Source organism: Haliotis asinina, chromosome 12 (genome assembly GCF_037392515.1).
Source record: "Haliotis asinina isolate JCU_RB_2024 chromosome 12, JCU_Hal_asi_v2, whole genome shotgun sequence".
Classification (NCBI taxonomy): domain Eukaryota; kingdom Metazoa; phylum Mollusca; class Gastropoda; order Lepetellida; family Haliotidae; genus Haliotis; species Haliotis asinina.
Window position 1 is genome coordinate 21,001,230 of NC_090291.1, and position 14,945 is coordinate 21,016,174.

General features: G+C 38.5%; 1 protein-coding gene across 1 annotated transcript; it reads right to left on the reverse strand.

Annotated features, from left to right (window-relative positions):
* Positions 1 to 1,132: 1,132 nt before the first annotated feature.
* Positions 1,133 to 14,911, reverse strand: LOC137258565 (protein-L-histidine N-pros-methyltransferase-like). Its single transcript, XM_067796277.1, has 6 exons — positions 14,608 to 14,911; positions 11,926 to 12,116; positions 11,081 to 11,187; positions 9,657 to 9,765; positions 6,554 to 6,738; positions 1,133 to 6,293 (listed from the first exon to the last, which is right to left on the reverse strand). The coding sequence occupies exons 1-6, from the start codon at positions 14,791 to 14,793 to the stop codon at positions 6,082 to 6,084; spliced, it is 990 nt and encodes a 329-aa protein (XP_067652378.1). The 5' UTR covers positions 14,794 to 14,911; the 3' UTR covers positions 1,133 to 6,081.
* Positions 14,912 to 14,945: the final 34 nt, after the last annotated feature.

Below are 14,945 nucleotides of genomic sequence, written 5' to 3' on the forward strand. Positions count from 1 at the left end.
CCACCACCATCCTGTATCTTCTCTTCTCTCCCTCACCACCCCATATCTGCTCTTCTCTTCATCACCATCCTGTAGCTCTTTCCTCACAATCCTGTGTCTCCTCTTCTCTACCTCATCACCCTGTATCTCCTCTTCTCTACCTCACCACCCTGTCTCCTCTTCTCTCCCTCACTACCCTGTGTCTCCTCTTCTCTATCTCACCATCCTGTATCTCTTCTTCCCTATCTCAACACCATGTATCTCCCCTTCCCACCTTTATCTCTTCTGTACCTCACCACCTTTACCTTTTCTTCTGTCACTCACCACCCTTTATCTCATCTTCTCTCCATAATCACCCTATATCTCCTTTTCTCTTCCTCACCACCCTGTATCTCCTCTTCTCGTCCTCACCACCATTTATCTCTTCTTGCCCTCACTACCTTTATCTCTGCTTCTCTACCTCACCGCCTTTTATCTCTTCTCTACCTCACCACCCGGTCTCCTCTTCCCTCCATCAGCACCCTGTATCTCCTCTTCCCTACCATACTACCCTTTATTTGTCCTTCTCAACCTCATCACCCATATCTCCTCTTTATCTTACCACCCTATATCTCCTCTTATCTACCTCACTGTCCTATATATCTTGTTCTACATCATCACCCTTTATCTTCTCTCCCTCACCACCCTATACCTCTTCCTATCTACCTCACCACCCTTTATCTTTTCTGCTCACCCTTGATCTCATCACCCTTTCTCTACTTCTCACCACCTTTATCTCCTCTTCTCTCCATCACCACTCTATATATCCTATTCTCTCCCCCACCCCTGCTCACCACGCTGTATCTTTACTTGTCTCACCACCTGTATCTCCCCTTCTCTACCTTACCACCCTATTTCTTCTCTTCCCAACCTCACCACCCAACATCTCCTCTCCTCTGCCTCACCACCCCACATCTCCTCTTCTCTGCCTCACCACCCCACATCTCCTCTTCCCAACTTCTCCATCCCACCACCCTGTATCACTTCTTCTCCACCTGATATCTCCCTCATCACCCTATATGTCACATTCTACTTTCAGTTCTTACAGCATCTCTGTGTGTTTTCCATTTATATCATTCATGGAAATAGTACAATAGAACAACAAACAGCAGAATGTAGAGAATTATTTATTCACTGAGTATTATGCGAAGTTTCCATTAGTTAGACCATAATGTCACAAGATTTGTCATAAGAAATATGTAGCTCCCTGGCTGGTACTCACATCTACATCAGAACACCCTGTGCATGAAACTCAGCAGAAACTTGTGGGAGATGCCTCTCCAAAGAAAAAATAGCTAACCTAGAACTTGCACAAAACCTAAGTCACTGCTGTAAGAACTCATCTGTTGTACCAGCCAGGATTACTGAAATGTGTGTGTCTTAAAATTTCATCATGTACATAGACAAGACTCAAATGATTTTCTAAAAATTAATATTTTGTTAAAACTATACTGTGCCTCTGACATATATATGTATGTGAGGAAGCAAAACCACACTTAGGTATACGTAGAAATGTGAAACTTTCACAAAGAAACTGCATGAATTATTGTTCTTGCTGAATATGTGAGTAAGATGACGATAGTCAGGATGGTAGAAAGCACAACCTATTAGAAAAATTCAGCTCATATGGCAAACTGTCACAAACCGTCTGCTTCTGTTGTTTATTGATTCGCACAACACTCTACCATATCCGGTTATAAGGCTGCTGTCCACCTCCCACTGGAGTGGAGAGGACAGGCCAATGGCTGTGAGATTCGAGAGATAAAATGGAAAAAGCCAGGTCCTACAATTCTGGCTCTTTCATATTTTGGCATATTTTAGGCACACAATTTAGCCCTACTTTAATTTATTTTATCAGCAAACATTTTGGCTCATTTTCATATATTTGATAATTATTCTTGGGCTAAATGATACCCTTTTGTAACTCCACACTGAGTCACAATATATCTGGCTCTCTGCCATCAGAATAAATATTCATATTTTCCACTGTGTATACACATGTTGCCTGTTTTCACTACTGGAGTTCATCCTAATTTATTCCCATTAGTTAGACATTCCAATTATCAGACACTGGATTAGGGATTCACTAGAACAACACCTTGCAGCAAATAATCACTGGACACAACAGTACTGCATTAGTGGAATCTCACCAAATCACAAGGTTTCTGAACACCAGGCATAAATTCACATCATTCTAGTAAAATTTGAGTAGTATGGTGAGCTGTTAGTCATTCTCAATATGAGAACTAAATATGTGAACTAAAATAACCAAAGCATGAAATGTACAACCCACAGCATCTACAATGAGTAAATGTGTGATTGGTACCACCTACTAAAGCAAAACTGGAGCACTTAGAGATTCAATAACAAGTACAAGTACACAGTAACCACATATGATATAAACTCTTCCCAATGCACACACAATATTAAGAAGCAAGAGCAATCCACTGTAACTCACCCGGATATGTAATGAACAGTTTACAGGTCAACATAGCCACAAAGGCTCATGCTACCAGTGATATCCAAATATTAAATCACAACTAACCCTCACATCCTACTGATTCGACCATGGCATCGTACAGAATCTGTCACACAGCTTCAACTCCATAATCATAATGAATCACCTTAATGAGAGTTCAGCATATACCTATATCATAAATAACATCATCCTTAGTGGAAGTCCTCAATGCTTTTCAAATAAAGGAATTTATCCTGATTCAGATGAGCCTTACAAATGGAAAGATGTTTTCTCAGTGAGAGTGTGTTTCCTGTTTTATCTCAGCTGAGAACAGTTGATATTGTTTCTTCTCCTATTGGGAGTTTCTGTAACCATGATCATTTTCTTTAATTGCATGTCTAAATCAAAATGAAGTTTAGGTACCAAATATGTTCTGGGTATCTATCATAATTGAGTGGCAAATATGACATGCTCAGTTACCAAGTCGTTTGACCATTTCCAAATACATTCTTTGAGCGACATTTAAGAAGTTGTGAAGACAAAGAAAAACCAAGTTCTATGGATAGACAACTTGTTTATTGTAATGAGTGTCACGTTTCAATGTAGGTCCTAACACCATTATCAAGGGTGCCTGATGAGTGACTAGTGTATGTACACTGAAACCTCAATCTCACTGCAATAAAAACGTTGACTATCCATATAACTTGGGTTTCCTTGATGATCTTGTTCATACCTACACCAACACATCACGCTCATTGCAATAAGGAAGTTGATTAGCCATCAAACTTAGTTTTCCTTCATTTCCAAACAGCTAATGAAACATTCATATCCAAATATATTATCAAAAGTATGATTCCATCAACAGGGACAGACTGAGATGTCCAAAATGGTCAGAACAAAGGTCATCTTCAATAATCTGGTGTACATTTTCACTAAATATTTACAAGGGATGATGGCCAAGCAAGCCATAATATCAGCTCACTTCATACTGAGTGAAGAAAGTTGAAACTTTTTATCTGGAAACATCCCGACCATGTTCATTGTTACCCCAGTGGTTGACCTCAACTATAGGATGTGTTGATGCCTGCGTTCTTACACTTTCACGTTTAACCATACCTCATGTTGAATTTCATCACTATTAATAACTACTGGGTTATCATGCAAACAGCCTTAAGATGACAGTAAAAGCTCTACTGTCTGAGCTTATGAATAATCTAACATTTGAGCATAAAATAATAAGCAATAAAACTTGCAGAATTCAATAATAATTCCATAATTTTTCTGTTGTACACTCTCAATGACACTATGGCACATGAAAGTAATAGCACAAGTTCAATGTCAGACTTGTGATGTAAGCAATATGCCAGCTGTAACACATGTCATATTTGGGATTACACTTTCTTAGTAAATAAACTTAAAATGTATTTGTACTTTCCTAAGAAAGTGTAGTCCCAAACATGACATATGTTGCATCTGACCACTTTCTAAATGGCATTGTGTAATCACAGCTTTCGCCTGTGGGAACTGTGCCAATTTACACTTATCTGAGGGGTACACAAACCACGCAGTCTAGACTACCAGCTGTCTGACTTCCATTTTTGTGGAAGTCGCGGTAGCTCAGCAGGTTGAGCAGCTGCCTTTGTGTGCTGGCGATTAGTTGCCTAACTGTGAGGGTGAGGATTCGAATCCTGTATGGGACTCAACCAAAAAGTACTAGAATTTGTACATTACTAAGAACATGTAATCCTAAATAAGACATATGTTACATCTGACTTTCTAAATTGCACTTTAGTGTAATTAATATTCCAGCTACATCATGGCAGCCTGTAAATTTGCGATTGATATCATGAGTAATGGCAAGCTATTAACTAACTCATTCGATCCATTAAGTCACCACCAATGAACAGCATAGATTTCTGAGGACCTTATTCCAAGACTATTGATGGACTGGGCCATGCAAGAAGTCAACACCACAAGCTCTGTCCATACAAGTAAAGTCCATAGCTCTGTCCATATAAGTCAAGGCCATAGCTCTGTCCATGCAAAAAGGAAGGTAGATGAAAAGACAATCTCAAAAAAAACCCACATCATCAACAGCAATGCAGCTTTGCATGAAGATCTGATGCCAACACTGTAGTAGGTTGCATTAGATGAGTCAGCCAAACAGCATCAAGAGTTAAAGTCCCAGATGGTAGCGACAATATTCAAATATTCAAGTATTCCAATCGGCATACAAAATGTACTGGTTCCAAGAATACATAAAAAAGACCATGCCATTAAATTGTATGGATATTTGTACATCTTGTCAAACACCAAATCATTGACACCTAGAAAGGATTACTGCAGTGTTATATTAAAAATATAGCATTTTAAATCATAACAATTGAAATGAGAAAAATAATCTGAAATATTTTCAAAAGCTGACAACTGACTGGCTGAAAAACCAATACATCCTTCCTCCAAGACTGTATCAGAGTAGAGGATAAGACTACAATGAGATCAGCTTCAGAGCACCTGTTTCAACCAGCACCAGACAGGCTAGACCAGTCATGGAATATGATTTCTGGCAGTATAATATTAGCTGCATCATTTCACCAGTTTATCAATCTTCAACAGGAGCAGTTGAAGAACAGTGTCAAAGAGGCCCTATGGAATCAAATCCACACAAATTTCCTCCAATTTAACATATTTACATATTCACCCAATTCAGTTAAATCAGACTCCAGGAGAGAAAGTTCCTCCCTCAACACGATATGTACATGGGGCATTAACAGGTAACCTATGGCACATTGATATTACATCTGATATACAATCACACACACTATGTATAAAGCCTTGAGCTTCAAACAGATCATCTTCCCAAGGCCTGATATTCCATTCACTGCTACATAGACACTTGGTTCATTACAACCTCAGTCCATAACTATCCATAAGAGCTACCCTTCCACACAGTTCAACCTAATGTTCTGACTAACTGAGCTGTGTCTACATTTCAGCATGGAGACTTTATTCTGTCCCCTGGGTCAGATGAATACAGATCTTGGACTCAGTGAAATATGTTGTAAATTAAAAAAAATCACATGAACATAGCCAGCAGCAGAGTATTTTGAATAAACTTTACTGCCCCAAACATATTTATTTTGGTGTAGAAATGTCTCCATATTTATTTACATTTGACATTGAAAGTGTTGCAGATTTGTACCTGTAATCACATATGGTAGAGATCTCTGAATACTCTTTAGCTGCCACCTGTCTAACCAAAGTTGTAAACTTCCACAAACTAACAAAGTAATCGGTTAAATGAAAGGAAAGCTGGGGCAGCAAAGGGAGGTCACTCATAAAAAATACAAAATCTCCCAAGCTTCAGCATTACACAACCTCAAGAAGACCACTTCAGTTCCTGTCTCTCTCTGTCAAGATCTGCTGATCAACCGCAGGAAGGAAACAGCCATCAAGCCAAGAGTACAAGAAATGATTTTCATGATCTTGCTGCACGAAACCTTAAAGGAATGTAAATATCCTAGCCTTGAGAAGATGTGTGAAGCTTGCATCCTGAACCCTGATGAAACAGGAGAGCTACTGACATACATGGGGCACCCCTGCTATCATACATCGGTGGCCCGTAGGACAAACACAGCATCATATAGTACAAAGAAGGATTTGTTTATATCTCCCTCACACAAATAAGGGAGTTTGGAAAATTTCTCCACCGTGAATCCGGCTGGTGTAAAAACATGTCTGATGAGGCTGACCGTCTGCTCCTCAAATGTTTTCCCTTCTATATGGAGGCACTCTATGGGCTGATGGTCTGTGGAACCTTCACAGAAAGGAAAACATTCATTACAGCACACAACTCAAATACCCTGAACCAAAAAGCTTGTACAGGAATTGTTCAGAATAATGCAGTAATTTAGTAGTTCAGATATCACTAAATTCCATGGATAAATTGCTGTATCAAAATCTTCATAATACTTCATACAACTAATACTCTCAAATGCAAAAATGAATGATTCTGCACTCCTGAAACTTGCACTAGTACAACTGTTTTGAAAACACAATGCTAATAAAATCACCTACCAAATTCTACATAAGGTTTAAATGGAAGCACTACTGCCACAATGGCCCGGCCACTCCCTCTTCGTAATGATTGACGGATGGAATGAAGAATGCTGATTGGTCGATCGCATCTGTCCAGCAGATTGAGACAGCTGATGATGTCATACACGCGGGTTCCATTACTCCACTCACTGATGCCCAACACCCTGTAATAAAAATCATTAATAATCAAAACATTCTGTGGATGAATATGTCATCAGTAACAACATTTCAGGACTATTTCATCAAATAAATGGGATAAAAAGATGCTCTGAAACATCTTTATATACAGTAAAACTGCTGGTCTGAAATGACCTTACAAACAGTAAAGAAGCTGATGTGAAATGTCCTCACAAACAAGAAAGATGCTAACCTGAAGTGCCCTTACAGACAGTAAAGAGGCTGACCTGAAGTGCCCTTACAGACAGTAAAGAGGCTGACCTGAAGTGCCCTTACAGACAGTAAAGATGCTAACCTGAAGTGCCCTTACAGACAATAAAGAAACTAAGCTGAAGTGCCCTTACAAACAGTAAAGAGGCTGACCTGAAGTGCCCTTACAAACAATAAAGAAGCTGACCTGAAGTGCCCTTACATTAGAAAGAGTAAAGAGGCGGATCTGAAATGCCCTTGCCATCAGAAAATATACTGACTTGAAATGCACTTGAACATGATATAAATGAAACCATTCAAATGAATACAGTCGAACCCCGTTTATCTGGATGTTTCGGTTTCACTCAAAATCGACCTGATAGCAAGACGTCTGGTTAACTGGATCAAATAAGCTAAATGTGAAACGTAAGTGAAAGCAAAAACTTTCATATATACATATATCATATAGATCAACAGTCAATAGTATTAACACTGAATCATCATAACATATAAGAGTACCGATAATACATGGAAGGCCAAATGCAGGTTACAAGTTGTAATCATGTAGCATGTGGAGCTTCAGGTGGTAAGTTAGATGAAAAACAAATCGATGACAAAAAGTCTCTATTTTGCAAATTGCATATTCTCTTTTCTTAATTTTAAAGATGCATTTCTTGCCCGAAAAACATATGACATCGCGTTAAACTTATGCTGTCTGCAGAAAGTAAACTTCCAGATGGGATCACATCACTTAGATCATGTGTCAGGCTATTTTTAACTTGCATCGCGACAGATCGTAGGGGTCAATTTATAAGTGTTATATACAGTACAATTACAGTGTAGTTTACCTTAATCCTACTTAACTTGTGTTTTCATTACTGATGAGATATTCTCACATGTGCCAAATCCTAATGAACAACCTGAGTGACACGCGTGCCTAGTGTTTTGATGGCTAATTAGTCAGTTCACATCAAATGTCTTCCGACACGATTCAGAATGAATTCACATTGTCATGCAGTAAAGGGTATTGACATGACACATACACATTGCACGGATATCTCTGTCCGCATAACTGGATCATTTTTCAGTGGAAATCTATGGAAATGGTTTGAATATTCACTGTCCGAGTCCGGAAGCGTGGACCCGGTTAAGCCAGTACAAATAGTAAACGTAAGTTTCATTTCTCATAAAAATCGTCTGGAAGGTGGGGTTTCCGGATATGTGGGGTCCAAGTAAATGGGGTTCGACTGTACACTGAATGAATAACTGTGCTATTCATGTTAATCTCTTCAGGCCACAAAATGGCATATCCTTGCAACAGATTGCAAGACAAGCTAATATCTGTCATAGCATCATCAGCAAGCTGTTGAAAAAACAGTGCAAGACAGGTGAAGTCAAGGTTGCTGCTGGTTGAGGTCGACTCAAAAAGACCAATTTGAGGGATGATAGATGGGTGCTACGAAAGGCACATCAGGAACCATTCTGGTTGACAAATTAACTCCTTCAAACGGCAAGAGTGAATGTGTCACGGAAGCTGGTCAACAAATGTCTCTTGGCCGCTGGTCTCCGAGCTTGTTGTCTCTTGTAAAGGCCAGACTGACCAATCAACGTATGCATCTGCGTCTGACATGGAGACAGGCACATCTAAATTGGAATTTGTGCACTTGGCTTTGTATCATTTGATCTGATGACCTGCATGTTGCTGATGACCTTTTACAGGTCCAAAGTCTTCCCAACATTACACTCAATCTTCAAAACATTCTGAAAACAGTAGCTGGTGACAGTGGATTGGTCATGGCGTCGACACCTTTCTCGCATGATCAAAGTCATACAGGGCACTCTGAATGCAGAGAAGTATTGCCACTACATCATCGAGAACACTCTGCTGCCTTTTCTGCATGACAATCCTCATGTTGCACACATCTACCCGGATGACACTTCCGCAATAAGCTAAGATGATTACCGACCTTAAGAGGCAGCATAACATTGAATCCCTCGATTGGCCAAGTGTAAGTCCAGATATTAATCCGAACGAACATGTTTGGGACGTGATTGGTAGGCTTATTTCCGCCAGGAACCAGCCCATGGCCAACATTTGAGAATTCGAGAACTTTATCTGAAAGCTTTTGTAGCTTCACAATTTAGGTGTTGCTTCATATTTTACCATGAGTATATATTCATTCAGCAGCTGAGTTAACGCGGACAGTTACTTGCTGACATTCACAAATATGACAGGAATAACAATATGATTTATGTCAACAAGGCCTTATCAAAGAACTCTCATTACTGCCATAAGATGGATTGTCTTTCACCGTACAGGTGGCCTGGTGTCTGCATTTCATAGTTTCTTGGAATGAAATGAACATTGTATTCTTAACTATTCACTTGATGATTAAGTAAGGGAAATTTACCTCTATTCTTAAACAAGAAAACTTTATTTTGAATAACAGACCTCTAGCTCTGTAAGTATATTGATGCAGGTTTCTCCCTGTCAGCAATAGCTGTCATATGTATGTGATGTTGCTGCCAGTAGCCAACATTATTACCTGTAGATAAAGTACATAAGGATGACAACTTAATTCTAAAGCACACCATTTCAATACAGGTTCTTGTATCGGTTTCAAGAAAGGCTGTTCTCTAGAATTCAAGAAGTTGTCATTCATATATACTTCTTCTAAGTGACTTCCAACTTTAAAATGCCACAAGAAATCATTACCTGTAGCCTCTTTCCTGCAGTCTCTTCACCATAATCTCTGATATCTCTGTTGCATACACATTGTCAAAATACCTCGCCAGCTGACTAGTCACCATTCCGTCTCCAGCACCTGAGAAAAAAAGAATCAGGTTTGTACATGCTAACAAAGCATCAGATAAAATACATGATTTTCAGGTTCCAGCTAACTCAAGATGTTCAGAAATCTACCTTTTGGTGTTTACAATAAACGCTTGTCGTTTCATGTCACACCAGGAAACAGTCAAGCTGTGTATGATGGAAGCATGTAAATATTCCAGTATGGACCACACAATCCAGTGACTGACCTCATAAGTACTGATCATCGTGAACAAGAAATGGCAGCAATCATCAAACCTGTGCAACAAAACTTCGGCATAACAACGATATATTAACATCAAACCAGCACTGTTTTTAAAACCATTACCATTGCCACCCACCAGTGTACATAATGACATGTCCGAAATATGGCTGATGTGAAGTTATGTTTCCTTTCACTGACTATGTCGTGTTTTAAAACAAACTGAAGTTCTGGGATGCCTGGGACAAGGGACCACCTTGTTGTCAGGCAAGAACACACAGAGAATGATTCAACTGGTTCTACTTTTGGTTTGCATGACATAATCAATGCTCTCAGTTGACAATCCGCAGTAGCCAAAACATACTACAAATATATAGTGTCGCATGAAAACATATGCAACATCCTTAAAATGCATGCTAATAAATGGTTACAACATGTTACCTCCATAATTAGACAGAGACATATATCTTTAAACTGATAAGTTACTAAATCTGTTCAAAAGTACATGCTTCTGGAGCAGAGTAAAATAAAAAACATTAAAAAAAAGAAAAAACACATCAAGACAAAGATATACCTTTAAGAGAGTATAGGTGCAAAGAAAGAATATATGTCTGGCTGTCTAATTCACATATATTGTATGTAGTCTGTTGTGTATCCTCAAAGTTTTCAAGACTCACATTTTAATTGCAAATACTTTTACATACAAATCATACTGACATACCGGAAAAGGAATTGATAGAACCAGATAACTAAGATTACCTAACTTTCCACCTGTCGTAATGGACATCAAGATATTTTTCCCACAAAAAGATCTTTCTCTGTGCATCATTCAGTTTTCAATACTGAAAAGATCATAATGACTAGAACTAATGCATTCTGGTCAGTATGCTAAATCTAGTAATGTAAACAATCAAACTGCCTAATAGAATTCAAGGGTGGTAATTTGACATTATGAAAGCTACAGGTACAGTTAGGGGTTAGTGTAGGTTTACAGAAAAGCTGTTCAATCTGTTTGGTGTTATCCATGACACAGGGACATGACCATCAGCTGTCTACGTGTTCTCTTCATCAGGTCCAGTCAAGATACATAAGACAGAATGTAGCTTACCAAGATCCAGCAAATTCTCTGCCTGCCAATGCCAGCCTGTGGGAATGTCCAAGAGAGCATCCAGCTGCCCTTTTGAGAAGATGAACATGGATCCCCTCTTCAACCATCTGAAACATTTACAGGCTGTCTTCAAGACTCTGGATGCCATGGTACTGACACACCACAATCACCACACACTACAATCACCACACTCCACAATCACCATACAGTACAAATCACCACACATCACAATCACCACACACCACAATCACCTTACAACACAATCACCACACACCACAATCACCATACAACACAATCACCACACACCACACACCACAATCACCATACAACACAATCACCACTCAACACAAACACCTTACAACAGTCACCATTCAACACAATCACCGATGTTCAAAATGTAACTATTAGTAGTCTCATGGTGCAGAACCACTGCTCAGAACAATATGTTTGTGTTACATCAGAGACCTTCAGGTGTCTGGTACCATGTTTAGGATGGAGAAATATAAATATACACCTAACTAAAATAATACGCTCTTTAAATGATTTGAAAGTTAAAATCTCAACATGACTTACAATCTAAAGCTATTATAACTGTTTAAGTTATATCACCATGGTTACACACAGTGACTGACGAATTGTATATTCAGTTCCTTCACATCTCTTGTCTGGGTCTTTCAGATTTGGCTATCAGCATTGTCTGCACCAGTATTTCACACACAAAAATGTATGTGGAAGTTCCCTAGACTTTCAATGACCAAATAATCAAAGCATATTCTGAATTTTATTAGAGACGACTCTGGTGACTAAAGCTGAAATGAGCCGACATGACCAGGAACACTATGTACCCATTAATGGAGGTGCTTGTCATGAACCAGCTGAGGATGTAGCGAAGTAGTGAATGTCTGAGTTGTGTGAAGATCCATTCTGCCTTCTCGTAACAGGATTCCAGGAACTGTGTTGTCTCCAGATCCTGATGGAATCCAATGAACTTGTCACGGAGATCCTCCGGTAGTGCAGACACATCAAACTCGTACCACTGGAAGTATAGTTGATGAAAAGGTTATACAATATAATATACACATGGTAAATGTGCAAACCCTTGTCTCTTCAAACATGAAAAACAGACAACAGAAGATACTGCTTTGGTTAGGCATAAAACAAAGGTTCGAGTCCCCACCTGGCTACAATGTCTGATGCCAATTTCTGGTGTCCCTCATCATGATATTGCTGGAATATTGCTTAAACTGGCATTTAACCAACCTCACTCACTCATCTCCTCACACATTTACAATCAACCAGGTCATTCAGACGTTGCCAGAGCTAAAAATGCTAATAGTGACATAAGTCACTACTAACTGGACTGGTTGAAATGGCTGATTCACAACATGCAGTCAAGACAGATGGCAGGTGCTTGTTTAAGTGTATGATTGTAACAGGTTAAAGCTCATCACCTCACCAAAATAATACCAAGGGAAAATGGAACCGATTTAGAAAAACAGAACTTCACCAAACGATAAAATGTTCACTATTTCAATGTTATGTGAAAACGGCACCTGAATTATTTTGTATTGTTTATAAGATAATCCAAAATAGATTCATCTCACAAGTCCACATGAAAACAAAACACTTAACTGTGAAATGTTAATCACCATGAAACAAGTTTACAATGGAAATATGCAAGCTTACTGTGAATGCATCACATACTTTCAGTTGTAATTAAATCTACTTAATTCAAGTCAGAGAAAAGATCAAACGGTATTTAACATGTCAAAGGACCATGAGAGGAAACAATCAACATATTACATAGGGTGAGGAATTTAACCAGTGGACAATTTGTGTATGTGGTACCATACAATAATCAGTATGAAAAAAGAAATCTACACGTCAAAGAACATCGCCCTTCCAAGGTTTAACTTTAACATGCATTTCGATGACAAGATTAGAGTGTGAGTTAAGGTGTAGTGTTTTAAATCATATTATTAACCAGCATGATTGTACTTAAAAAGTATGTAATATGTATATTTGTTATTAGGCCACACATTATTCATTACTTGGTTTAGAGATTATTTACAGCAATATTCCTGTCGGTAGGGGGAAAAAGAGGAAAAAAGAAGAATAAATGCTATTTCAGATTTTTCCCCCTAAGTGGCTTTCACCACAAGTAGGTCATTTATAAAAACAGAATATCCGGTATGCTGGCTTCAGTCATTCATGAGTTCGTTCTCATTTTGTACTATAACAGGGTTTTAACAACAACTATTTCACACGGAAATGCTAATTCAGCAATTTTTTTTCAATCTTTATAATTGCCAAATTTGATTTTTCTATTCAAAATAGAATTTTTTTCCCACTTTAGCAAAAACTAGATGTGGTCTTAGGTATGATTTGTAGATGAGTAATTGTTGCTTAGGTAAAAGAACAGGAAATACATACATCTAAAAATGTAGTGCTTGCAATGTTGGTGATATGCAGACCTTCCACTTATGATCTGACATAATGTTTATGCAGTTACATTTCTTACTTTTGCTTCTTTAATTTGGTGGTTAGTGCAGATAAATAAACAAAAATGTTGAAAAACATATAGAGCAGTTCTTAAGTATCCTATAGGCTGATGCTGAACTGTTCCAATGGGCCAGTCTCCTGATCCAAGAATTCACTGACTACATAATAGAAGATTATCCATCTGTGAGCGGTTTAAGAGGTCTGCTAAGAACAGATACTGACACTGTGACCTGTTCTGCATGGACTGGCTGAGTGAAATGCAGCCAAGAAATGTGACATTCTGCTGTGACAATGTCAGAAGAGAATGATAGCATGCTGAAGTATGGTGGATGTACAGTGATGATAAATATAATATAATAATATATGTCAAGGTTCTTACTACTGTGTGGAAATATGGAGACAAAAACTGAAACAGTGTTACTAATGAGCAATAAATACTGCTATATAAATGGTTCTTATCTAAGTTATTGATAACTGTTTCTCTTCAAGTGCCTTTTCCACATCAAATCTTTTCTGATATACCATTTCAGCATGTACCACGTGCAACACAAAAATCTTAGTATAATTTTCTGAGTTGATTACCTTTGTACATAAATAGTAATTCATGTCCATTTTTGTTGTGAGCTACCAATTCCAAATCATATCTGTAGTTTATCGGCACAAGATCAAGAATTATTTACAATGATAGTAGTGATCTGTATCATATGTGTATGCAGCAGAGACCATATTACATGTATATGATCTCTGGTATACAATTCCTGATAGATCTAAAACATACATTGTCGTGACCATGCACTTGGTCATGGGAATTTTATTTGAAGTCAGTTTGCATTTCAAGTTAATTCTGGAAATGACAAATAGCTCTAGTTGGTACAGAATATCCAGTTTGAATACACACTGAACAATCAGCTGCATCAATATACAGCAGAACTGGTATGTACACTTTGTGTAAGTCATGGTAACACAAAGGCATGAGTGTATATTTTTTCCACGAGGTCTGATTCACGCTGATTTTGTTAACTTACATAGCTGTGTGTGTCCTCCCTGTGTCGTTGATCTTCTAGCATACGATAATAAATATTTCTCATGAGAGGATTTCGTATTTGTTGTCCAGACCAGTCGCCCGGTTGTCCGGGAGTTGCCATTCTCAGGAGATTTACGAATGCTACAGCTGATATCAGGCAAATTAGTGTGTCAGTGATGGTGAACATTTATATATCGACGCATTTACGTGGTTTTAGGGAATCATTGATTCCAATATCAGGAAAAATCGACTGATATCTCGCTGAACGAACCCATGTGTTGATGTTTACTGGCAGTACTTCCGCTTCCGGTTTGGTACAGTTGCACCTGACATTGATGG